At 41.1% G+C, this 25272-nt stretch overlaps 1 protein-coding gene across 1 annotated transcript in view; it reads left to right on the plus strand.

Moving 5' to 3' along the window:
• LOC307137564 (transmembrane protein 132C) overlaps positions 1 to 25272 on the plus strand; it is a 212819-nt gene that overhangs the window by 51148 nt on the left and 136399 nt on the right. Inside the window, exon 2 of the mRNA XM_079835305.1 lies at positions 10436 to 11342. Coding sequence (XP_079691431.1) covers positions 10436 to 11342 — 907 coding nt within the window. The remainder of the gene's footprint in view (positions 1 to 10435; positions 11343 to 25272) is intronic.

Below are 25272 nucleotides of genomic sequence, written 5' to 3' on the forward strand. Positions count from 1 at the left end.
GGTGTGCAAAATGAGATTTTTGAACTTTCCTTCTCATGCTCAAGCTTTTTGTTATTTAAAATGTCGAATTCACTTGTTATTCTCAACTGATTTGAGTTTTTGGGGGTTTTATTTTTTGTTTATTTGAAAAAATGGTATAGAAATTTCATATCAGCTACTTGTTGTATTTTTTATGCCATAACATGAAAATCATTTTCAACTTAGGCCTACTGGTATTTGCCCAAATTTTAATTTCAATATTTTCACGTGTTCTCTTTAAGTTGTTTCTGCATATGGTCAAATGAGGAATGAGGTCGCTCCATACCCTTTCCAAACCCTTGGCATTGCTTGATCTTAGTTAGGGTTATAAATAGGGTTATGATTTTTTTTTCCTTTTTTCAATACTGTCACACTGTGATATTGTGTCTTGGGCATCCATAATTACCCAGTCATAACACCTCATTTTTCAAGTGGACTAAGATATGATTTGGCTTATTGATTGTCTTTCTATTAGGTGGCTACAATTGAAAGATGTGTGCAGTCGTCCTACTTGCCTTTAAGTGTTTAACCCCAGACAATGAACGCTACCTACTCATTTAATGTATGCAGTGTGGGCACTCTGAATAATTACCATTATTAACGTTATCTATCAGCTCAGCAGTTGGCCACTATCCTGTAAAACTCCTACTTCACTTACAGTAGGATTATACACGTTTTTTTCATTGGCAGCTGAGAAAATGGCCCGAGGGCAATTCAATTACGATGTCTCAAAACCTTACTATGTAAACTTTCTCTGAAGGCCAGAATCTGAAGTTGGGACGGTTTTCCATTCTAGAGCATATCCTAAATTAGTTAACAACTCCTGAATTGCCACTTACCATGCGCTTATGTCCCGGTGTCAGCATATATTTCAGTTACTTGTTCAGAGTCTCATCTAAGCCATCTAACTCTCACTAAATTGACAAGGAAAAATCTAGTAAGTGGCGTAGAGTGACTGTAAGAGTAGCCATAAAGAAATCGTGGGAAAAAAAGGTTTTCCGGTGTATATTTGAGTGTGACTCAGTTTTTGATTCTTGTATCTTCTGCTAACCAGAGTCTGCTTTATGAAGAATAATGTAACCATAAAATAAAACCCTGGGCCTTTTATAAAATTAGATACTAACTTAAATACACACATGAATTATTATGAACAGACAAAGTTATGAACCTTTTTCATGCTGTAATATATTTTCTGGTCTGTATTCTAATGAATTACTAGCACCATATTTTTAGTCAAAATATTTAATTATAGCGCTTAACTAGTTATCTTGCAATCAATCAAAATGTGCTTTGAATAGGAATGAAACAATTGTAAAGCTGTCTGAAACTGTTGTTCACTAAAGAATGGACAAGCTTGAGTGTCAGCCCCCCCCCCCCCCCCCCCCCCCCCTTTAATGCATGATTTCACTTCATATCCCTAAACTATCACAGTCTGGTCCTTTTTTGTGAACCTGGCTGCTCTACCAATTGTTTGAGATGGATTTCAGTCTATATTTGCCAATCCATGTGCTATATGCACCTTTAGGTAAATGCTTTTCAGTGAGAGAGCAGTCTTGACATCCCTTTGACAGTTTTAAATAAAAAGTCTGAGCTGTATCCAAATTGTACACACAAAATTTGATTTTAACCCGAGCAAATTATTTTTGCTCACCTGCTAATTAGGCCTTAGGATGAACATATGTTAATTTCAGAGAAAAAGAGGAGCGCTTTAACTGATCCAGCAGAGATGAAACAGTTTAACACGTTTTCTCTTTTATGACTCAGTCATGAATGGATTTACAAGTTATTTGAGTTATTTCTGCTTAGAGCACTGAGATATTAATTTCACCACACAAAATTATTTTTGTACTTAATTTGTGCATATGTATTAGAGCCCTGCGCGGGACTGTTTTCTTCATCCCGCTCCCGCCCGCACCCGCCGAATTTCTGACCATTACGGCCCGCTCCCGCCTATGTGTTACACTCCCGCCCGCTCCCGCAATATGCATGTCCACTCCCGCCCGCACCCGCAATATGTAGGCTATGTCCACTCCCGCCCGCACCCGCAATATGTAGGCTATGTCCACTCCCGCCCGCACCCGCAAAACTCTGAGAATTTATTCCCGCACAATAATAGAGATGCATTGATTTTGTGTCTTCTCCCGTCCCGCAGGAAAAAAAAAACACGTATTTGTATTGATATTATTAAAGAGATTCATGGGGTTGTTTGTTTCGTTTCCCTGGCCTGCATGTAAAAAAAAAAAGAAAAGACAAATACATTCAAATATAATTTCGTTTTTATCAAAAACTTTGCACATAAAAATAGACTGCTTTGCAAAACAGAAAACCAGATTCAGAAAAAAAAACAGATCCCAATTCGTCGGTCAGTTCCGACGTACGTCGAACTTGACCGACTGAAAGGAAACCTGAGAAAACATGCTTCAACAGAACGTAATGTGAACACAAAATAGCAAACGGACATTTAGAAACAATCCATTTCCACTCACCAAACTTCTATGTATTGTTTGTCAAAAACACCAAACAGTCAACTTGACCTGCAGGGAGTGCTGAGCGTTTTTGGTGAGGTATGATCAAGTAGCCCATCTATGTATTTGCCAGCTGCGCAATATGTGGACATATAACTTTATACCGCATGATTTTGCCTACCAAAACAATTGAGAAACTTCTCCAAATGTCAGACTTTCCTTGCTTAGTTTTTGTGCTGTAAATACCTCGTTTGAGGTTCTTTTCTACATCATCTATTGACATCTTCTCCATCATGTCGTTAGGCAACCTCCCTATCCCGCCGATTCCCGCTGTGTTTTTTTTAACCGCCCATTCCCGCCCGCAGCAAAATTCAAACCGCCCGCTCCCGCGAGATTTGCGTTGGGTCCCGCGGGACCTGGCGGGACTCAATCCCAATGCAGCCCTCTAATATGTATGCTTAGGTCTTGTATACTGAGGTGGGGTTGAGCAATATTGCTGTGAAGTGATTACATACTGTATGCCACTTCAAGCTTGCGCTCTCACTTGTAATTGGCTCTTAGGATAAGGGGGGCATGTATGTTCAGGCACTGACTACTTATGAAACGCTTGTGTGTCTTGTGTCTTGTTAGCTCTCTTCCGTTTGCTCTTGGATAAATCTATGATTTCTGTCTGTGAAGCTTTTCAATCTTTGATGTACAATTTATAGCTACCATATATTATAGTCCCTAATATCAGCCAATACAGATACAATATTTATATTAATATTTTATTAAATAAATACATTTATTTATATTTATTTTATATAATTGTATTACTGTAATAATATATTGAATATTTGAGGAGTTTATTCACCCTCATGCCGTTTTAAACCCTTAAGACTTTCGTTCTTATTCGGAACACAAATGAAGATAATTTTGATGAAATCTGAGTGATTTCTGTCCCTCCATGGAAAGCTATGCAACTACCACTTCAAAAAGTTCAGAAAGAGATCTTAAAACTAATCCATATGAATCGAGCAGTTTAGTCCAAATTTTCTGAAGAGACATGATAACTTTATATGATGAACAGATTGAATTTAGGCTTTTATTCACATATAAACATTGATCAGCTAACATAAACGTGACACACCAGAATTGGTTCTTGCTGAAGCTCAAATGTGCTGCGTAACACACAAGAAAGAACTTCATTGGTTCTTGCTGAAGCTCAAGTGTGCTGCGTAACACACAAGAATGAACTTCATTGGTTCTTGCTGATGCTTAAACGTGCTGCGTAACACACAAGAATGAACCTCATTGGTTCTTGCTGAAGCTCAAGCCTGCTGCGTAACACACAAGAATGAACCTCATTGGTTCTTGCTGAAGCTCAAGCGTGCTGCGTAACACGAGAATGAACCTCATTGGTTCTTGCGGAAGCTCAAACGTGCTGCGTAACACTAGAATGAACTTCATTGGTTCTTGCTGAAGCTCAAGCGTGCTGTGTAACACACAAGAATGAACTTCATTGGTTCTTGCTGAAGCTCAAGCATGTTGCGTAACACACGAGAATGAACCTCATTGTTTCTTGCTTAAGCTCAAACGTGCTGCGTAACACACAAGAATGAACCTCATTGGTTATTGCTGAAGTTCAAACGTGCTGCGTAAAACGAGAATGAACCTCATTGGTTCTTGCAGAAGCTCAAATGTGCTGCGTAACACAAGAATGAACCTCATTGGTTCTTGCTTAAGCTCAGACGTGCTGCGTAACACGAGAATTAACCTCATTGTTTCTTGCTTAAGCTCAAACGTGCTGCGTAACACACAAGAATGAACCTCATTGGTTCTTGCTGAAGCTCAAACGTGCTGCGTAACACCCAAGAATGAACCTCATTGGTTATTGCTGAAGCTCAAACGTGCTGCGTAACACACAAGAATTAACCTCATTGGTTCTTGCTTAAGCTCAAACGTGCTGCGTAACACACAAGAATGAACCTCATTGGTTCTTGCTGAAGCTCAAACGTGCTGCGTAACACACAAGAATGAGCCTCATTGGTTCTTGCTGAAGCTCAAGCGTGCTGCGTAACACACAAGAATGAACCTCATTGGTTCTTGCTGAAGCTCAAACGTGCTGCGTAAAACGAAAATGAACCTCATTGGTTCTTGCTGAAGCTCAAGCGTGCTGCGTAACACACAAGAATGAACCTCATTGGTTCTTGCTGAAGCTCAAGCGTGCTGCGTAACACACAAGAATGAACCTCATTGGTTCTTGCTTAAGCTCAGACGTGCTGTGTAACACGAGAATGAACCTCATTGGTTCTTGCTTAAGCTCAAACGTGCTGCGTAACACAAGAATGAACCTCATTGGTTCTTGCTTAAGCTCAAACGTGCTGCGTAACACGAGAATGAACCTCATTGGTTCTTGCGGAAGCTCAAATGTGCTGCGTAACACAAGAATGAACCTCATTGGTTCTTGCTGAAGGTCAAGCGTGCTGCGTAACACACAAGAATGAACCTCATTGGTTCTTGCTTAAGCTCAGACGTGCTGCGTAACACGAGAATGAACTTCATTGGTTCTTGCTGATGCTTAAACGTGCTGCGTAACACACAAGAATGAACCTCATTGGTTCTTGCTGAAGCTCAAGCCTGCTGCTTAACACACAAGAATGAACCTCATTGGTTCTTGCTGAAGCTCAAGCGTGCTGCGTAACACGAGAATGAACCTCATTGGTTCTTGCGGAAGCTCAAACGTGCTGCGTAACACTAGAATGAACTTCATTGGTTCTTGCTGAAGCTCAAGCGTGCTGTGTAACACACAAGAATGAACTTCATTGGTTCTTGCTGAAGCTCAAGCATGTTGCGTAACACACGAGAATGAACCTCATTGTTTCTTGCTTAAGCTCAAACGTGCTGCGTAACACACAAGAATGAACCTCATTGGTTATTGCTGAAGTTCAAACGTGCTGCGTAAAACGAGAATGAACCTCATTGGTTCTTGCAGAAGCTCAAATGTGCTGCGTAACACAAGAATGAACCTCATTGGTTCTTGCTTAAGCTCAGACGTGCTGCGTAACACGAGAATTAACCTCATTGTTTCTTGCTTAAGCTCAAACGTGCTGCGTAACACACAAGAATGAACCTCATTGGTTCTTGCTGAAGCTCAAACGTGCTGCGTAACACACAAGAATGAACCTCATTGGTTATTGCTGAAGCTCAAACGTGCTGCGTAACACACAAGAATTAACCTCATTGGTTCTTGCTTAAGCTCAAACGTGCTGCGTAACACACAAGAATGAACCTCATTGGTTCTTGCTGAAGCTCAAACGTGCTGCGTAACACACAAGAATGAGCCTCATTGGTTCTTGCTGAAGCTCAAGCGTGCTGCGTAACACACAAGAATGAACCTCATTGGTTCTTGCTGAAGCTCAAACGTGCTGCGTAAAACGAAAATGAACCTCATTGGTTCTTGCTGAAGCTCAAGCGTGCTGCGTAACACACAAGAATGAACCTCATTGGTTCTTGCTGAAGCTCAAGCGTGCTGCGTAACACACAAGAATGAACCTCATTGGTTCTTGCTTAAGCTCAGACGTGCTGTGTAACACGAGAATGAACCTCATTGGTTCTTGCTTAAGCTCAAACGTGCTGCGTAACACAAGAATGAACCTCATTGGTTCTTGCTTAAGCTCAAACGTGCTGCGTAACACGAGAATGAACCTCATTGGTTCTTGCGGAAGCTCAAATGTGCTGCGTAACACAAGAATGAACCTCATTGGTTCTTGCTGAAGCTCAAGCGTGCTGCGTAACACACAAGAATGAACCTCATTGGTTCTTGCTTAAGCTCAGACGTGCTGCGTAACACAAGAATTAACCTCATTGGTTCTTGCTGAAGCTCAAACGTGCTGCGTAACACACTAGAATGAACCTCATTGGTTCTTGCTGAAGCTCAAACGTGCTGCGTAACACACTAGAATGAACCTCATTGGTTCTTGTGGAAGCTCAAACGTGCTGCGTAACACACAAGAATGAACCTCATTGGTTCTTGCTTAAGCTCAGACGTGCTGCGTAACACGAGAATTAACCTCATTGGTTCTTGCTGAAGCTCAAACATGCTGCGTAACACACAAGAATGAACCTCATTGGTTCTTGCTTAAGCTCAAACGTGCTGCGTAACACACAAGAATGAACCTCATTGGTTCTTGCTGAAGCTCAAACGTGCTGCGTAACAAACTAGAATAAACCTCATTGGTTCTTGCGGAAGCTCAAACGTGCTGCGTAACACTAGAATGAACTTCATTGGTTCTTGCTGAAGCTCAAACGTGCTGCGTAACAAACTAGAATAAACCTCATTGGTTCTTGCTGAAGCTCAAACATGCTGCGTAACACACAAGAATGAACCTCATTGGTTCTTGCTGAAGCTCAAGCGTGCTGCGGAACACACAAGAATGAACCTCATTGGTTCTTGCTGAAGCTCAAACGTGCTGCGTAACACACAAGAATGAACCTCATTGGTTCTTGCTGAAGCTCAAGCGTGCTGCGGAACACACAAGAATGAACCTCATTGGTTCTTGCTGAAGCTCAAGCGTGCTGCGGAACACACAAGAATGAACCTCATTGGTTCTTGCTGAAGCTCAAACGTGCTGCGTAACACACAAGAATGAACCTCATTGGTTCTTGCTGAAGCTCAAGCGTGCTGCGTAACACACAAGAATGAACCTCATTGGTTCTTGCTTAAGCTCAGACGTGCTGCGTAACACGAGAATTAACCTCATTGGTTCTTGCTGAAGCTCAAACGTGCTGCGTAACCAAGCCTGTAGTGCTCCAGTCAGAAATTGAAGCTTTCGCGCCTCGATCGCCCCCCGGTGGCCGGTCCCAGTATAGCTCCTAAACCCCGCCTCTCCATGTATTTCAATGGGCGCGAGACACACTAAACTATTTAATTACACTTCAAATAATTGTTTCCTAAAGATGGTTTCTGTCATTTTAGGCAGTTTTTATTACAATAATTTCATTTCAAGTGTTCGTTTTTTAAATAAGTTTAGTTTTAGTGAGTTATTTGATGCTATAAAAACGGGGGTGTGACGTCATGATTGACAGCTGAGATTGACGGCTTCTCTGAGTGAAGTTGTCACTGAGGCACTAACGGACTTTTTTTCTGGATTTTTGTGAGGAGATTGGAGCTTTAGCTTTCATTTCTACACTTCCATAACTGTTTATTTCACACCAACATAATTAATTATTCTGCATCTGTGAGAGTGTGGGCGGGCTTTTGATAATCGCGCCTCTACTTCCTGTTCTCTACTGCGCAACTCCGGTCCCGAGATCGCTACTGCGCAGACTCGGTCCCAAGATGTCAGCGCCGTGAACGGGCCTATGAAAGCTTCAACTTTGGTCAGCGGAAGTCAATGGAGTCGCGTCGTCCATATTTTTTTACAGTCTATGTGCGTAACACACAAGAATGAACCTCATTGGTTCTTGCTGAAGCTCAAACGTGCTGCGTAACACACAAGAATGAACCTCATTGGTTCTTGCTGAAGCTCAAGCGTGCTGCGGAACACACAAGAATGAACCTCATTGGTTCTTGCTGAAGCTCAAACGTGCTGCGTAACACACAAGAATGAACCTCATTGGTTCTTGCTGAAGCTCAAGCGTGCTGCGGAACACACAAGAATGAACCTCATTGGTTCTTGCTTAAGCTCAAACGTGCTGCGTAACACACAAGAATGAACCTCATTGGTTCTTGCTGAAGCTCAAACGTGCTGCGTAACACACAAGAATGAACCTCATTGGTTCTTGCTGAAGCTCAAGCGTGCTGCGGAACACACAAGAATGAACCTCATTGGTTCTTGCTTAAGCTCAGACGTGCTGCGTAACACGAGAATTAACCTCATTGGTTCTTGCTGAAGCTCAAACGTGCTGCGTAACACACAAGAATGAACCTCATTGGTTCTTGCTGAAGCTCAAGCATGCTGCGTAACACACAAGAATGAACCTCATTGGTTCTTGCTTAAGCTCAAATGTGCTGCGTAACACACAAGAATGAACCTCATTGGTTCTTGCTGAAGCTCAAACGTGCTGCGTAACACGAGAATTAACCTCATCGTTTCTTGCTTAAAGGGTTAGTTCACCCAAAACTGAAAATTCTGTCATTAATTACTCACCCTCATGTCGTTCGACACCCGTAAGACCTCCGTTCATATTCGGAACACAAATGAAGATATTTTTGTTGAAAGCTGATGGCTGAGAAAGGCTTCAGATAGGCCTCCATTGGCATTCAGTACATTTACACTCACAAGACCCATAAAAGGCACTTAAAACGTCGTTACAAAGTCCATCTCACCACAGTGACTCTACAATAATTTTACGATGCGACGACAATAGTTTTTGTGCGCAAAAAAAAATCAAAATAACACCTTTATCCAACTTGTTCTTGTCTTCTGTGTGTGCCTCCACGACGCATGCGCGAGAATTTCATCAGAAAGATCTTCATTAGTGTTCCGAAGATGAACGGGTTTTGAACAACATGAGGTTGAGTAATTAATGACAGAATGTTTATTTTAGGGTGAACTAACCTTTTAATATGCTGTAAACATTTTAATTTCATGCCAGATTGTTATTTTATATGTACCATTCTTTATCTTAATGATCAAAATTTGTTTATTTTTATTTATTTGCCAAAATATTTAAGTAGTGTAAATTCGTCAATATATAAATAATAGAATGTATCTATTATCATTCATAACATGCCAATAATTATCATGGTTGGCCAAAATTATTATATTGTTGCTAATATCTACTATCTAATATCTTACTTTAATCTGCTTTAATCATTGGATAGCTTCAATTCATACTATTCTGTTTAGTTATTCTACAGAATACATTTGATTTTTAGTAAGTTTGATCAAAGGTTCACTAGAAGTTTCTCAGTACATTTCCTGTACAAATGGAGCATGTCATATTTTTGCTAAATGTTTTGTTTGACAGAGCGACTGAATTGACAGAATTGCTGGTTTACTGCCATTTTTCAGCGAACATGCCCATCTGATTCTTCCAAATGGCTAGATGTGATATTCTGCTTGTTTCCAAGAGAAAGACGCTGTGTTTGCAAATTAATGCATTTGTTGTTTTTTTAATTGTTTTTTTTAGGTAGCACTTTTGAAAATAAATTTTAGGATTTTAACTTGAGTTAATCAGTCTGATGTAGCACAGCGTTCTGTGAATCTTTTATGCTTTATTTCTATGTTTTTTTTCTCCTTCTCTGTCTGACTCTTTATCTTTCTCACTTTTGCTTTCTATCTCTCCTATTTTATTGCTGCCAAAAATAATAATGTTTTAGTCCCACAGGAAAATGGTCTTTGAGTAAACTTTTACTCCCACCTTTCTTTACTGACATTTTGCAATACTCTTTTCAATATCTGGTTCCCCTGAAACAAAACAAACTGATTCCACTTTATTAACTCAATATTCAGGAGATGATTTGATTTATTATAGGTGATTACATTAAAAGAAAAATAAAACGTTATCTTTCTGTATACAAATGCAGTAGAACAAATCCCCAAACTCAATCTATATTCACTGGCAAAACCTATAAATAAACCATGAAATACTTTGTTGCACAATGGTTTATAAGCATCTTCCTGCTTTGCTGTAATGTCTGCCTTAAGCACCAATAGCATTTGTCTGCCACCAGCTGTCACAAATCTCCAGCATCTCTTTCTCTCAGACTAGCGCTGTGACGCAAAATCAATGGAGCCTCTTGGGTCCGTCCATCACTCCAAATATCTGCAGTGAACTGCTGGTTGAAGGAATTCAATAAAAGAGTCCAGTTGCCTGGAGATGGGATTGCAGAATAGGGCGTGGAGACAAATGACTCTTGCTTTAGAGCATGTAAGAGCATGCAAGTAGCTAGGTCAGGTTTAGAGGTCTTACTGTCTGATAGATGGATGAGTGATGTCTTTTCTGTCTTCTCCATTATTTGGCAGTCATCAACAGTCGGCTGCTGATGGAAGGACTGCAGAGATTTGGTGCCATCCCAACGTATCTTCCGGTTCGATATCAGGTGTTAAACGCAGAGTCTGCCTTCTTCCTGAAAGAAGCCAACCAGGACATCATGAGGAACTCCAGCCTGCAGGTTCGTACAGAACTTTTCTTTATCCAACAAGCCAGAAAGATGCCGTCGGTCAATGCCAGTTACGGACCGCTGTATGTGGAACAGCCCGTGCCCATGGAGCTTCTGGGCCCGGGACTCTTTAACAACCCTACATCCACGTCCCCATCGTCCACTTCCTCTCCTCTCTTTAGTTTTAACTGGAAAGTGCAGACTTTCATTATCAGTGAGCGAATCCATCCCAGTTGGCCAAAGGTTCAGGTTCTCTTCTACTTAGTAGGCCGGGATTGGGACGACTACAGTGCCATGAACAAGTTGCCATGTGTCAGGATGTTTGCCTTCCATGAAACCCAAGAGGTACGAGGCACCTGTCGTTTGAAAGGGGAACTCGGACTGTGTGTGGCTGAACTGGAGCCATTGCCTAGCTGGTTCAGTCCTCCTAGTGTCATACCAGGTCGACAGAGATCTCCCGACCTAGTTGAAGGCACTCCCGTGGAGCTGTATTACATGCTACAAACCACTGACACTGGGGAATGCAGCTCGGAGGACTCCCGCAAGACCAATTCCATCCGCACTGGCCAACTGGGTCCGGCCGGTTACTTCTCAGGGCCCACACCCATGCGCAGGATCGGCAGTGTAAGGCTGTTCCAGCCACTCTCTGAGCTGCGGCTGGACAGTAACTTTGTGGTGATGGTTCCCTCAAGACCCATCAGGCAGAGGGAGACGGTGTCAGGCTTCCTCGCTGTCACCACGCTTTCATCAGTAGAGATCTTCACTTTAAGGTGAGTGACCCCGCTAGTAATACTTTTGAATATTTCTTTCTTTATTTACTTACTTACTAGACTTGACAGCCATTGATCACCATGTATTTCATGACGACCATTTTTTTGCCTTCAACCGTTAACCCCTCAAAATGATTTGTTGCACTGAGAATATTTTACCTGTAAAATTTTACCTGGGATTTAATTATCAAAAGTAAAAACTTTTGGCTTAAAAACCGTTTGAGTGGGCATGCTGCTTCTGAAGCAGGATGAATAAATTGACAATTTTATTTTCTGTGTGGCTCTTGAATTTTGATGATTTCATGCTCTCAAAATTCACTGTGGTTGGCACAAACCGTGTTTATCATCACTGCATGTTAATCCGTATGTTCCTAAAGTCCTGGAAATATCAAGTCATTTCAAAGGTGCTACTTCTCGGGCCTGGAAAATCCCACAAATTAATAAAGACTTGAAAGGTCATGGAAATTTCTATAGTCTACTTAAATTTTCTGTTCTCTATAAGATGATTTAAAAAAAAAAAAAAAAATTACCAGTCATCTTCACAAAGGACATAAAAAGGTTATGGAAATTCATTGGTTGCAAAGTATGGGAATCTAAATGTAGCCTGGATTGTATTTTCTTTTACTTTGTGTAGTTTAGTCCATGGTTTTCAATGATGATGGCATGTCATTTAATTAAAAATACCCTATAGTCAACAAAATATGTGGGAACTGGCAAGTGTTTTCTCCTTCCTTTGAAAAAGTTGATACGACTATTTATGTTGCCACATTTAGCTGAATTTAATTATTTGCATTTAGCATTGTTCTTTTTTCCTGATGTTGAAAGCATTGAAAGCCACTGACTCCACCATCTAGGATAAAATATGTAAAAGTTTAACTTGTGACATTTATTAAATGACACCTAGATAGCCCAAATGTAATTGAATAGATTACCCTTCCAAAACAAGTTCTGATTAACTCTCAATGAATAGATGTAATTCCTAATTAATTTAATTAAATGCAACTGAATACAAATTAATTAATCATGGAAGAGCTGTGTAAACTACACAACATGACCTGTTTGAAATTAATTTTCCTTACGACCAAGTGTGAAAAAGTTAGGAAATTCTTTATTGATTCATTGAGTGTTGAGCTCTAATTAGAACAAGCGGATTTGATGAAGCGACTAAAGACATTCTGTGCAAGTGAGTAAATGACCGTGAGAGAAATTAATGTTCGTTCCTGTTTGTATTCTCTCACGCCTGATATCTAAATCATGCTTTGAGTTATACGCTGACAGCCTTGGCAAATTTGTCAACCTCGGTTAGCTTTAGCTTACAGCCGGCCACTATCTCATGCGTGATTAATGAACTTTAAACATTCCAGTCTCAATACAAACCAGTTTGCAGCTATCTGATTCATTTGTGAATAGTGGGTGTTTACTAGATCAATGAATGAAGCTTAGCATGCAGGAATAAAAACCTCAGAAATTAATTGCCTTTGATGTAGACAGAAATGAAGAAGCTCCTGGCAGATGCGTTGTTTTCGGAAATGTTCTCCAAGGGTGCTCTAACATTAGAAACAGCAGTTTCTAGTAGAGTTATCAGGCCAGCTTTAATTAATGCAGAAAGAAGAAGTTTAGTCCTCAATAGCAAGGAAATTTGTGATGTCTGGGGTGATGTTGTGCTGTGGGAAACTGTTCAGTGATGGTGATTCCTCTGTAGTTCCTCCTGTGCTCATACAGGGTGGTGATAAGATCCTATATAAAAGGGTTTGTTTTTTCTTTTCTTTTCTTTTTTTTTGCCTTTCCTCTACTTGATGCCTACATGTCTTTGTGACGGCTCCAAGTTCCCTCAACCCCTGGAGATAGGCACAGCTCTGTTCTCAGCTTGGGCTGCTCTCTGAGTTCCAACCAAACAGTTTTTTTAAATAGTGACCAGCTGAGCGCTGCTGATATGGCTGTTTCTCTAGGGTCCCTGGCTGTTGAAGTGTTGGGTATGTGTGTAGGTGCTTGGGGGAGGTTACGATGAGTCGCTGGTGCTGTTGGAGCCAGATCTCCTCATCTTATCATCAGCCTAGGGATAAAAATGCTCCCTGATCAGCTTTTCCCTGCCTAACACAATCAGGTTAAAACAGAATAGCTCCTGAGAATCACATCTGACTGCCAGACTTTCTCCAGTACGGCCTGCAAATGAATACACAATGTACAATGAACTAGTGGATTGATATTTAAACCATTCTTGTTTTTTGCAGCATATATGGATGAAATTGTACTTTACATGTATGGGTGAACTGCTACTGCAAATCATTGGTAAATGAAAATCAATCAATCAATCAATCAATCAATCAATCAATCAATCAATCAATCAATCAATCAATCAATCAATCAATCAATCAATCAATCAATCAATCAATCAATCAATCAATCAATCAATCAATCAATCAATCAATCAATCAATCAATCAATTACATGAAACAAGTACATTTAGGTAAATCTAGATAAATGTTCAATAATATATGACATGTAAAATATATAAAATGATGTTCCCTTTCAAAAGCTACACTAAATGCTGCATAAGCTTATGCAAATGGGGATGTCTTTGACATAACCAGCTGTGAAAATAGTGTGAAAACACGTCAATGAAATTGACCCGGGAGGTATTTATAGCCTCGGCCGGTGACGTCATAGGCGCACCTGCTGCACGAGGCTATAAATAGATGAGCTTCAGCTGGAGCAAACCAGGTCTTTTTGTTTTCAGACCAACTCTGTGTTATGGTGTGTTACAAAGTCTCTGAGAAAAAACAAAACAAAAGAAAAATCTCTCTCTCTCTTTCAAGACTCAACTTGAGATCTTTGTTAGGAGTTAGTTTTCAACATGGCAGTGTGCAGATTTTTCTCTCTCTTTCTCATCTCTGTTACAAAGAAACATTAGTGGAAAGAGTTCTAGTTAAATCTAATCAGTTGGAAACGAGTCAGCAGAGTAAAACGCTTGTATATCCATGTTCTCTTTCAAATAGAACTGGATGCGCACGTTAATGGATGCTGGATGCGCACGCTGTGTGTGTTTGGGGAAGAGCATGCGGTTCGCTGCATTGAGTCAGATGAGTGCGAGCATTGCAAGCCTTTACGGTTAGAATGCTTTATGCTCGTCTTGGCTACTTTCAGTCCGCACCCGTGTTCGGAGCTCTCGAATGGGTTTGTTGACGAGCAAGAGACGGGTCCGTCCCTTTCGCTTGCTCGCTCACCAAATACATGTTTCCCCGCGTGATCCCGAAGCGCGCTCCGGCGTTTCTTCGGCTCGCGCGGGGAATGATGATAAATCTCTGGCTCGAGCAGCCGCCTGCGATCGTTCCTCACATGATAGTGAATCCATACGAGGAATTTATCGAGGTGGTTGTTCGCGCGGTGGCCAGGGCAGTTTGTCTGGTACCGTGAATGAGAGATCCCCGAACGCAGTGAGCTTGAGGTTTCTGTCTAGAAAACATTTACTTCACGTGTTTTTGTACCCTTGACTTTTTTTTTTGACATTTTCGACTATCATGGGTGCGAAATCGCGTGGATATGTGAAAATGCCCCAGGTGGGAGACGCTCACGAGCTATCTCTCGCCTGGGTCTGCATTTTCATTAAAGAGACATACCTCCCCACGAAGCCATGTAGAAAATAAACGTCGGCTGTCGTGGGCAAAGCTTATATATATGAATTATATATTGTATATTATTTTATATGGAATATATATATAATATATTATTTTATATGGAATATATATATTGTATATATTGTATATGATTTATATAAGAATAATAAATATAAAGGGACAGGCTGGTGCTGCGGTGCACACTATGGCTGTCTTGCAGGCATATCAGGCTGACCTTCTGAAGGATTTGAGTGGTTCATTTGGTGACTCAGTTAACTCTGTAGTGGCCAGATTTAAAGGAGTGGAAGAAACATGAATTGTTCACTCAGTTTCTTCCTCAATGCACTCAAGGGGAGGGGCTATCAGCCACACAACCTCTCTTCAGTCCTTCAAGATTTAGGGGGGTAATAAGCAGAGTGTGGCGAGTCGGGCTCTCCCTCGTAAAGACTCGAGACCGGCTCGTCATCCTCAACAACCTCCCAGGGCAGACCTCGGGACTGTCATCAATATAAGAAGTCCGGTGGTCTGGTGCCCAGTCTGCCCCCACGGGACAGGGCGTGTCAAACATTTGCTCGCCCCACCCCGTTATCCTCAAAACTACTCCATCCCCGCCGCCTCTGGTGATTCGGGGGGGGGGGGCAGTGGTTTCCAGTGAAATGTTAGATGTTCAGTGTTTAAATCCTGCTATCATCCAGGACATAGAACGTCTAACATCCCCTCAACAGGAAGTGTTAAAATTGTCACTCTCAGAGTCTCAGGCAGCGTGTGAACTTCTGCCAGGCGTTTCTGCATGGGTGTTAAGCACGGTAAAAATTGGTAAACTAATTTATTTGCCATCCTCCTTGTTTGAACGGCGTGGTCTCCACTTCCGTGAAGGCGGAGTTGGCATTCGTACTGTCACAAGTGACAGCAGTTACTTCCTGGTCCCCAGTAGGGTGGGGGTGTGTGTCCAATCTCAGATCTTCGAGTCTTAAACCGTGAAGCAGTTAAAGTACTCAAGGTCAAGATGTTACAGTGAAGGCGGTCGTGTCGCATATTCAACATTGTGATTGGATTCGGCACGATTGATCCGAAGGACGCATGTATTCGCATATAAAGTCTGCCACAACGCAGGAAGTTCCTGAGGTTCGCTCTTGGGGGCAAAAGCTTACCAATTTCGGGTCTTCCATTTGGCTAGCCTTGTAACCGCACGTATACGAAATGTATGGATGTATTACCGGCTCCATTGGGATTCCGGGGCATTCAAATTTTGAATTACAGAGGCGATTGCTAAAATTAGCACAATCACATGAGATGGTGCTTCAACACAGTGTGTTAGCTCATCTAGTTTCTCTAGGGTTGAGACTCAACACCAAGAAAAGTGTTCTTTCTCCTGCCCAGAAAACGACTTATCTAGGGTTTGTTCGGTTTTTGGTCACAAGGTGGGCACAACGGTTTCCCGCTTGAATCAAGACCATTCAGTATTCCCTGAGCAAAGTCAGGCTAGACCAAGATCTTACTGATCATCAGCACCAGAGTGTTAGGTCTAATGGCATCAGCATCCACGGGTTTCCCTTTGGGGTTGTTGCACATAAGACCGTTTCAGTTGTGGCTCAAAGCCAGAAGACTTAGGGCCAATCCTCAGGCAAATAAAGTGGCGCGCCATGTGGCTTCGTACACTAACTATGTGGTTCAGACCCCGGTTTTTGCCTTGGGTCCCACTCTAGGCGTACCTTGTCGTCGCAAGTTGCTAACGACGGACGCTTCCCTGACGGGCTGGGGTGCGGCCTTAAGTGGTCGTCCAGCCCAACGGGAATGGGAGGGTCATCAACTCAGTTGGCACATTAACTGCCTCGAGTTGACGGCTGTATTTCTGGCCCTGAAATACTTTCTCCCCCAATTGAGGGGCTGTCATGTCCTAGTGCGGGTGGACAGTACAGCTAAATATCTCATATATAATCACCAGGGGGGTCTGTGCTCACGCTATCAGAATAGCGAGACAGATTTTTCTCTGGGCTCAGAACAAGTTCCTTTCACTCGAGCAGTGTACATTCAAGGGCGGTTGAATGTGGAAGCAGATTTACTGTCCAGACAGAGTTACAGATGGGGGGGTGGAAACTCCACCCAGAAGTAGTCAAGCAGATCTGGATCAGATTTTACAGAGCTGACCACAGGGAGTGGACCTCTTCGCCTCTTCTCAGACAGCGCAATGTCCCTGCCTCTCTCTGTCACCCAGCCCCGCTGGGTCTGGATGTGATGGTTCATACATGGCCCAAAATGCGTCTGTATGCCCTCCTTCCAGTCGCTCTGCTCCTGGGAGTTCTAGCCAGGGTTCGCCAACAAGGGTCTTGCTTCTTATCGATAGCGCTGCGTTGGTCGAACAGGGTTTGGTTCTCGGAGATAGTGTCTCTCCTCAACGGCTCGCCTTGGGCGATTTCGGCGAGGAGGAACCTTCTGTCTCAGGCAGAGGGCACGATATTCCAGGCCCGACCTGTGGAACCTTCATGTTTGGCCCCTGAAGGGCACCAACTGAGGGACACGGGACTTTCGCCTGCAGTTATTGAGACCATCCTAAGTGCTAGAGCTTCCTCCACTCGGAAAGTTTATGCTAATAAATGAGGTGTCTTTGAAAGGTGGTGTACGACACAATGTAGATTCAGTCAACTGCCAGGTTACTTCAGTTCTGGATTTTCTGCAAGAAAAGTTGTCATCAGGCACCTGCCCCTCCACTCTCAGGGTTCATGTGGCCGCTCTTTCAGCTTGCCACGCCTTGGTGGATGGGGTGCCGCTCGGGAGACATCCTCTACTCGCTCGCTTCATTCGTGGGGTAGGCGGTTGAGGCCACCTGTTAGAACCAAGATCCCTTCATGGGACTTAGCTTTAGTCCTCGAGGGTCTGGTTGAGACCCCCTTTGAAACATTAGCTTGCCCCTCCACTCTCAGGGTTTATGTGGCTGCTCTTTTGGCTTGCCATGCCCTGGTGGATGGGGTGCCGCTTGGGAGGCATCTTCTGCCTGCTCACTTTGTTGTGCCAGGCAGTTGTGGCCTCCATTAAGAGCCAAGATCCCTTCATGGGACTTAGTTTTAGCCCTCGAGGGTCTGGTTGAGACCCCCTTTGAACCTCTAGAATCAGCGTCTGAAAAACTTCTGACTCTAAAGATGGTTTTTCTTATGGCTATAACTTCTCTGAAAAGAATTGGGGACATGCAGGCTCTGCCAATATCGCCATCCTGCTTAGACTTTGCCCCAGGTTTGGTGAAAGTGATTTTGCATCCCCACCCTGACTACCTGCCTAAGGTTCCTTTGTCGACTGTACATCCTGTTAGGGCTGCACGATAAGGGCCAAAATGATAATCACGATTATTTTGATCAATATTGAAATCACGATTAATTATCACGATTATTTGTTGATTTTAACCAAAACAATTTTTTATTGTCACACAAGCTAATTACATTTACTGCCTTCACATCCATATTGTGCAACATTCCTGCTAATGTACAGATATGTGCATCAAAATAAAATAGGTCCTCTTATTCACCAAAATTCAGTGAATCTCCTTAAAGAATAAATTAAAATAAATTAAAACAATAAAGAAAATGTAGCAAAACTTCAACAGGGCACTATTTTACATTTTACAATGTGTAAATATATTTTAGGAAGCAAAATATAAACTTAAGTTTTACCTGCATAATGGATGTGAATAAAACTAAAAATAAAATATACAATCAATAAGAAACAAATATTCCATAACAGAATGTAACCAAATAAGAACATTTCAAGGCAGAAGAACTATGGCGAAAAGAATATTGGCAAGATCACGCTCTTTCCCCTCTGCGTTTTCTGTACATCGCAGGTAGTGCCACCTTTGAAAAATAATTACGCGAGGGGATCACGTATCGTTTATCCAGAGTGTTGACCAAGAATTTGAAGCCTTCGTTTGTCACCGTGTTTATTGAGCACATGTCTTTAGCCAAATGAAATGCGACTGTATTTATTTCACTGTGTCTTTGAGAGGTGGATGGGTATGGTGATGCGCTAAAGAGGCTCGCTTCGATGGATGTCTGAGATGTTGTGGGATGATTAGTCTTTGCAACGCATTTCTTGGCCCTCATACATTCATCGTATTGAACTTTATGGTGTTTTTTTAAGTGGTTAAAGAGGTTCGTTGTGTTGCTTTGTGGTGCCAAAACAACTTTATGGCACTCTTTGCATATGACCTGTTCTTGTTTTGTGTCACTTGTAGGGTTGCCACCTTTGGTGTGGCAAAATAAGGGACACCCATTCACGACCCCCCCCCCCCCCCCCCAAAAAAAAAAAAAACACGTCATGAAATGATTATTTCTACATTGACAACTTTACAGCTCAATAATAAACCATAAGAAAACATGAGATCAAGTATGTGAACTTGCAACAGAACACATTTTATATTATTTTACATTTGATTATTTTATTTATTTCTAAAGAACTTTTTAGTAGCCTATTTGGTGCACTTTAAAGGGATATTTCACCCAAAATGAAAATTCTGTCATCATTTACTCACCCTCATGATGTTCCAGACCTGTATGAGTTTCTTTGTTCTGCTGAACACAAAAGAAGATATTTAGAAGAATGTTTGTAACCAGGCTTCTTTGGAGGCACCATTGACTTCCATAGTAATCTTCCTATGTGTTCAACATAACAAAGAAATGTATACATGTTTGGAACAACTTGAGGGTGAGTAAATGATGACAGAATTTTCATTTTTGGGTGAACTGTCCCTTTAAGCAGTCATTCTGAACCAGTAATCACTTTTTTGAATTTCAAAAATGTAATTTTTTTAAATTAATTTACTTAAATGATGACTATATTATCATGTAATTATTTGTCCCATTTTTATCAAATTTTTTTTTTAAATGTCATAAACTTTATATGACAGGATTATTGGTTATGTATGATTATAGCGTAGCTAAATTATAAATTAATAATTACATTTATTAGGCTATAATCTATTAATTAACCTGTCTAAAAAATAATAATTTTGTCTGCAAAGCTCTGATAATATTATATTAAGATATTATCCATTAAAAAAAACTATAGGCTACCTTTAGAAGCACAGATGTGTCTGTCACCGCTGTTGCTTTAAGTCAGTCAGTCTGAGACACTGAAATGCTTCTCACAAAGTGTGCAGTTGGCCTGAGGTTCATCCTGAGTTACTGGACAGACCCATTGATACCTTTTTGATATTCAGCTCTATATCTGGAGATCCTCTTGCGTTTAAACGGTGGACGCGACACGAGCTCAACATGTTTTTAAAAAACCGGCAAGTTTACAGGCACACTGCACACGGCACAGCGCATGTTCTCGAGACTCCGCAGCTATGGCAACAAAGCCGCTAAAACGCAATCACGCACAAATGAGCTCCTGTACTACTTATTGTGAAATTGATTTGTTTATATTTGCTATAAGTATTCTCCACACTGCAAAATGCTTGTGTGTTTATTGAACTACGTGTGGACCTATGTAAAATACGGAACAAATCGCGTCCCGTATTGGTTTGATACGGAACGCGTCATTTTGCTTGTAAATACGGGACGATTCCGTATTTTACGGGACGGGTGGCAACCCTCTGAAACCCAAAATGTTTCCACACAATGGATGACGATCTCGGCCGCTCCCTCTGCTACGTTAGACATTTTTTCTTTGTTAAGATAGATTATAGCCTGCTATCTGTTGTGGTATTTTCCTCACGCTACTCTGTCTTCTGTCTGTGACTGTCTACATCTGGAAACTGACTGAGCTGCTGCGCGGTGCAGGGAACAACTCTGATTGGTGCATGGACGCACGTGATCAGACAGCGGCTTTACAGCGCGCTAGACTGGCTTTGAAAAAAAAAAAAAAAAACTTTAATACAAAGCGTGAATGAATGACGCATTTTAAATATCGCTCGATCACGCGAATTTGATCGTGGGAAGGCAAAATCGTGATCGTGATTAAAATTCGATTAATTGTGCAGCCCTACATCCTGTCACTCTTGAAACCTTCTGCCCTCTGCTGTTCACAACGCCGGATCAGGAGAAACTTCATAGACTGTGTCCAGTCCATGCTCTTCAGGCCTACGTCCACCGCACTAGCCAGTGGCGTAAGTCAGAGCAACTGTTGGTTTGCCATGGGGGCCGTAACAGAGGTTCTGCCACCATCAAACAATGTTACATTGGGTCAGGGATGCTACTGCTCTTGCCTATGAGGTGCACGGTCAAGCTTCGCCTATAGGATTAAGGGCTCACTCCACCAGGGGAGTCGCCTCTTCTATTGCGTTAGCAAGGGGTGCTCCCTTACAAAGTGTTTGTGATGCGGCAGGTTAGTCCTCTCCGCACACATTCATAAGACTTTATAGCTTGGATGCTCATGCCACTCCGGGCTCTCATGTCCTTGAGTCGATATCACAGGCTAATGCCCGAGGCTTCTTGCGTTCTTGTGCACACCTACACAACCGTAAGGGGTCCAGGCACCATCAAGCACGGCGACGTGGGTATTCTCGTTCCCATTTGCATAAGCTTATGCAGCATTGAGTGTAGCTTTTGAAAGGGAACACTTGGGGTTACTTGACTGTAACCCTGTTCCCTGATAAAGCGGAACGAGATGCTGCATTGCTGGGCCGTGCTGATGATGCTTCAGGACTGGTCTTCAAACAAAGAAGATCTGGTTTGCTCCAGCTGAAGCTCATCTATTTATAGCCTCGTGCAGCAGGTGCGCCTATGACGTCACCGGCCGAGGCTATAAATACCTCCCGGGTCAATTTCATTGACGTGTTTTCACACTATTTTCACAGCTGGTTATGTCAAAGACATCCCCATTTGCATAAGCTTATGCAGCATCTCGTTCCGCTTTATCAGGGAACAGGGTTACAGTCAAGTAACCCCAAGTGATTATTATCGCCATTATAGAAATAAAAAATAATTAATAAAAATGATATTTATTAAAAGAAAAATTAGTTAAATATTTTGCAGTACCAGTTCGCCTTTTCATTCATGTTTTCCATTTCCCACTTCCCGCTCTTTGAAAACATATGCTCTGAAAAAAAAAAAACTGCTCCAGAACTATCATTTGATTGATATCAAGATTGAGGTTTCAGCTTACATGATACAGTCGTTCTTATCTTGAATTTTTCCCTGAAAATAGAACTCCTGATTGTAAGATTGTAATGCTTATTGGTGATGAACATGCTCTTAAATTCATGCGTTTTAATTCTCAGGCCAGTGTTTTGTATTTGGAGCTTGCACTTTCTTGTTTTTTGCCTCATTAGCGGTTTGGAGAGCAGTAACACGTTGAGATGGGATTTATACCTGATTCATAATGCAATTGGAAACACGCTTCCCTCACGAACAAATTAACAACCTCTCAAAAGATAAATAGCCCCTGCTGTATTGTAATTTTGACTAAACAATCTTACACGTTTCTGCATGTCCCTGTGGAATATATGCTAATACATGCAAATGAGTAATCGTTCCTTATGGACCATTTCTTATTTTGCCGTAGCAGAGGTATTTTTCCTCATCCAATTTTAATCCAATTGCATATACACAATTCTGATAAGTACAAATGACCAAAAGTTGATTGGCTCTGTCATTTGACATTTGTCTTGAATTTGAAGGTTTGTCAAATAAATGAATGACAGTGAATATAATTATTGCATTTCACCATAATAGCCTTCTGTAGATCCATTGTCCTCTGTTTAATAATCCAATCACCGTACCTTGGCTAACTGTGAAGAACAGAAGAATATATGTATGCCTATTTTAATCAATTTTTGATTTAACACTTTTATTCCTTAATAGACGAGTTTAAATATTCTGTCATCATTTGTTCATCCTTGGGTTGTTCAATCACTTTTATAAAAAAGGTTCAATGGGATTTTGGGTTCTTGACTCAATTTTAAAGAACTCTTTATTCCAAAAAGGTATGCTTATTAGCTATTTATTTAATAAAATGTAATTAATTATGTTTTAATTCATTATTAATTTTAATTTAGACTAAATCAATAAAATGACCCCATGATGGCAACCCTTAAAAAGGTTCTATATATGAAGCACCTGACAGAACCCTTTAAGGTTCTATATAGAACCTTTTCTTGAAGCCAATATGACTTTCTTTTTTGTATAGAACACCAAATGTCTTCAACATAAAATGACAAAGCATTGCACCAAAATAAAAATTCCATCCGATATAGATCAGACAATAATTATTTTCATGTTGTGATTAAAGGGTTAGTTCACCCAAAAATTAAAATTCTGTCATTAATTACTTACCCTCATGTCGTTCGAGACCCGTCAGACCTCCGTTCATCTTCGGAACAGAAATTAAGATATTTTAGTTGAAATCTGATTGCTCTGAAAGTCCTCCATTGGCACAATGGTACTCTACACTCTCAAGACCCTTAAAAGGTACTAAAGACGTCGTTACAAAGTCCATCTCACTACAGTGGTTCTAAAATAACTTTATGAATCGGCGACAATAGTTTTTGTGCGCAAAAAAACCCTAAATAACGACTTACATAGTGATGACGATTTCAAAACAAAGCATCATGAAGCTTCGAAGCGTTATGAATCACTGAGTCGATTCAGCGGTTTGAATCGCCAAATTTCAGCAGTTTGGCGGTTTGACACTCGATCCGAATCATCATTCGGCTCAGTGATTCATAACGCTTCGAAGCTTCATGGTTCTTTGTTTTGAAATCGTCATCACTATGTAAGACGTTATTTAGGGGTTTTTTGCGCACAAAAACTATTGTCGCCGATTCATAAAGTAATTTTAGAACCACTGTAGTGAGATGGACTTTGTAACGACGTCTTTAGTACCTTTTAAGGGTCTTGAGAGTGTAGAGTACCATTGTGCCAATGGAGGACTTTCAGAGCAATCAGATTTCAACTAAAATATCTTAATTTCTGTTCCGAAGATGAACGGAGGTCTGACAGGTGTCGAACGACATGAGGGTAAGTAATTAATGACAGAATTTTCATTTTTGGGTGAACTAACCCTTTAATATTCTATTCTATTTTGTCTAAATATATTAAAAATAACACACTAAAATTAAAATATGTTGTTTTTAAATTCTACAAGTGTATTTAGGGATTACACAATTATAATGTACATAATAATGGATTTTCGTTTTGAGATTTGCTAAAGATAACATTTTACAATAATTAAATAATTTGTGTTTTTAAAGTTGTTAGATGACTGCAAAGGTAATCTAACTGTAAAAATAGGGTAAACATTCAATATCGAACAATATATTAAATGAAAAAAATTATTATAATGTCACCCAATAACCAATATGGTCCAAATATATTGTGCATCCCTAGTTTAAGGTTGTTGTTTTTTTGTACAATGAAGCTGTCCTTGGTCCCCATTGTCTTTTATTTTATGAACAAAATACAAAATGTATGAATTCCTTCATGATGTTCCTGAAATGGTGTTTCTTTCGTCCACTGTTTGCCCCTCTCTCTCTCACACAAACACAGACACACACAGAGAGATTGTTCTATGCGTTTATTTTCAGTTTCCCCTTAGGAGAAAGGGCTATGAATTGGCCTTTTCGCCGATGTATTGGAGAGTGCAACAGCCACTGAACTTGATTAGTTGCCATCACAGTTTACAGAGCAATTCCTCCCAATTTCCTTCTGCCCCTCCAGGGTCGCTGGCACGTGTTTACTTTGAAGGCACTGACTCTCTTCATCTGGCCATTAATAAGTAATTAGTGATTTGTGCACAGGGGAAACTTATTCGCTCTCAAGCTCCATTTTGATTTGCTTGCCGCACAGGCTCCCTCCACAAAGCAATCAGCGGCTGCCCGCAGCGAATAATCCTAGTGCGCACATTTCTGGGTAATGATTTTTAATGCATCCCCACCCATGAATCTCTCAACCTGCTTTCAGCACGGTGGCTGTCATTATTTGACTGAAGGCACCGGATGATTCTTTTCCTTAATTATTATTCACTTCGCCTCATCACATGTTTTGCACAGATCCTGGGGGGTCCTGGTAGGAACGGGCGCTTTTGCCTCTCTCTGATGGGCTCGTTGTGTGGTAGTTTAAGCCAAACTCTGATCAGTATGACTAACATTGAGTGCTGTGGATGGTCAGCACTGTGCTCAGAGCCTCAGACGCTTCTCGCTTTTCCTCCCTGCAGTTCACAGCAGGCCGCCAATGTTGAGTAAAGCTGTTTGTTTTCTGACTGGAAGAACCAAACTTATTCCCAGAGAGAGAAATTGTTTCTATAATAGTGGTATTGGAAGTTTGCTAACCTAAACTAAACTTTATTCTGTTGTTTACAACAGTCATCTGAAAACTACAATCACTTAA

The sequence above is a fragment of the Gobio gobio genome, assembly GCF_949357685.1.
Source record: "Gobio gobio genome assembly, chromosome: 14".
Lineage (NCBI taxonomy): Eukaryota > Metazoa > Chordata > Actinopteri > Cypriniformes > Gobionidae > Gobio > Gobio gobio.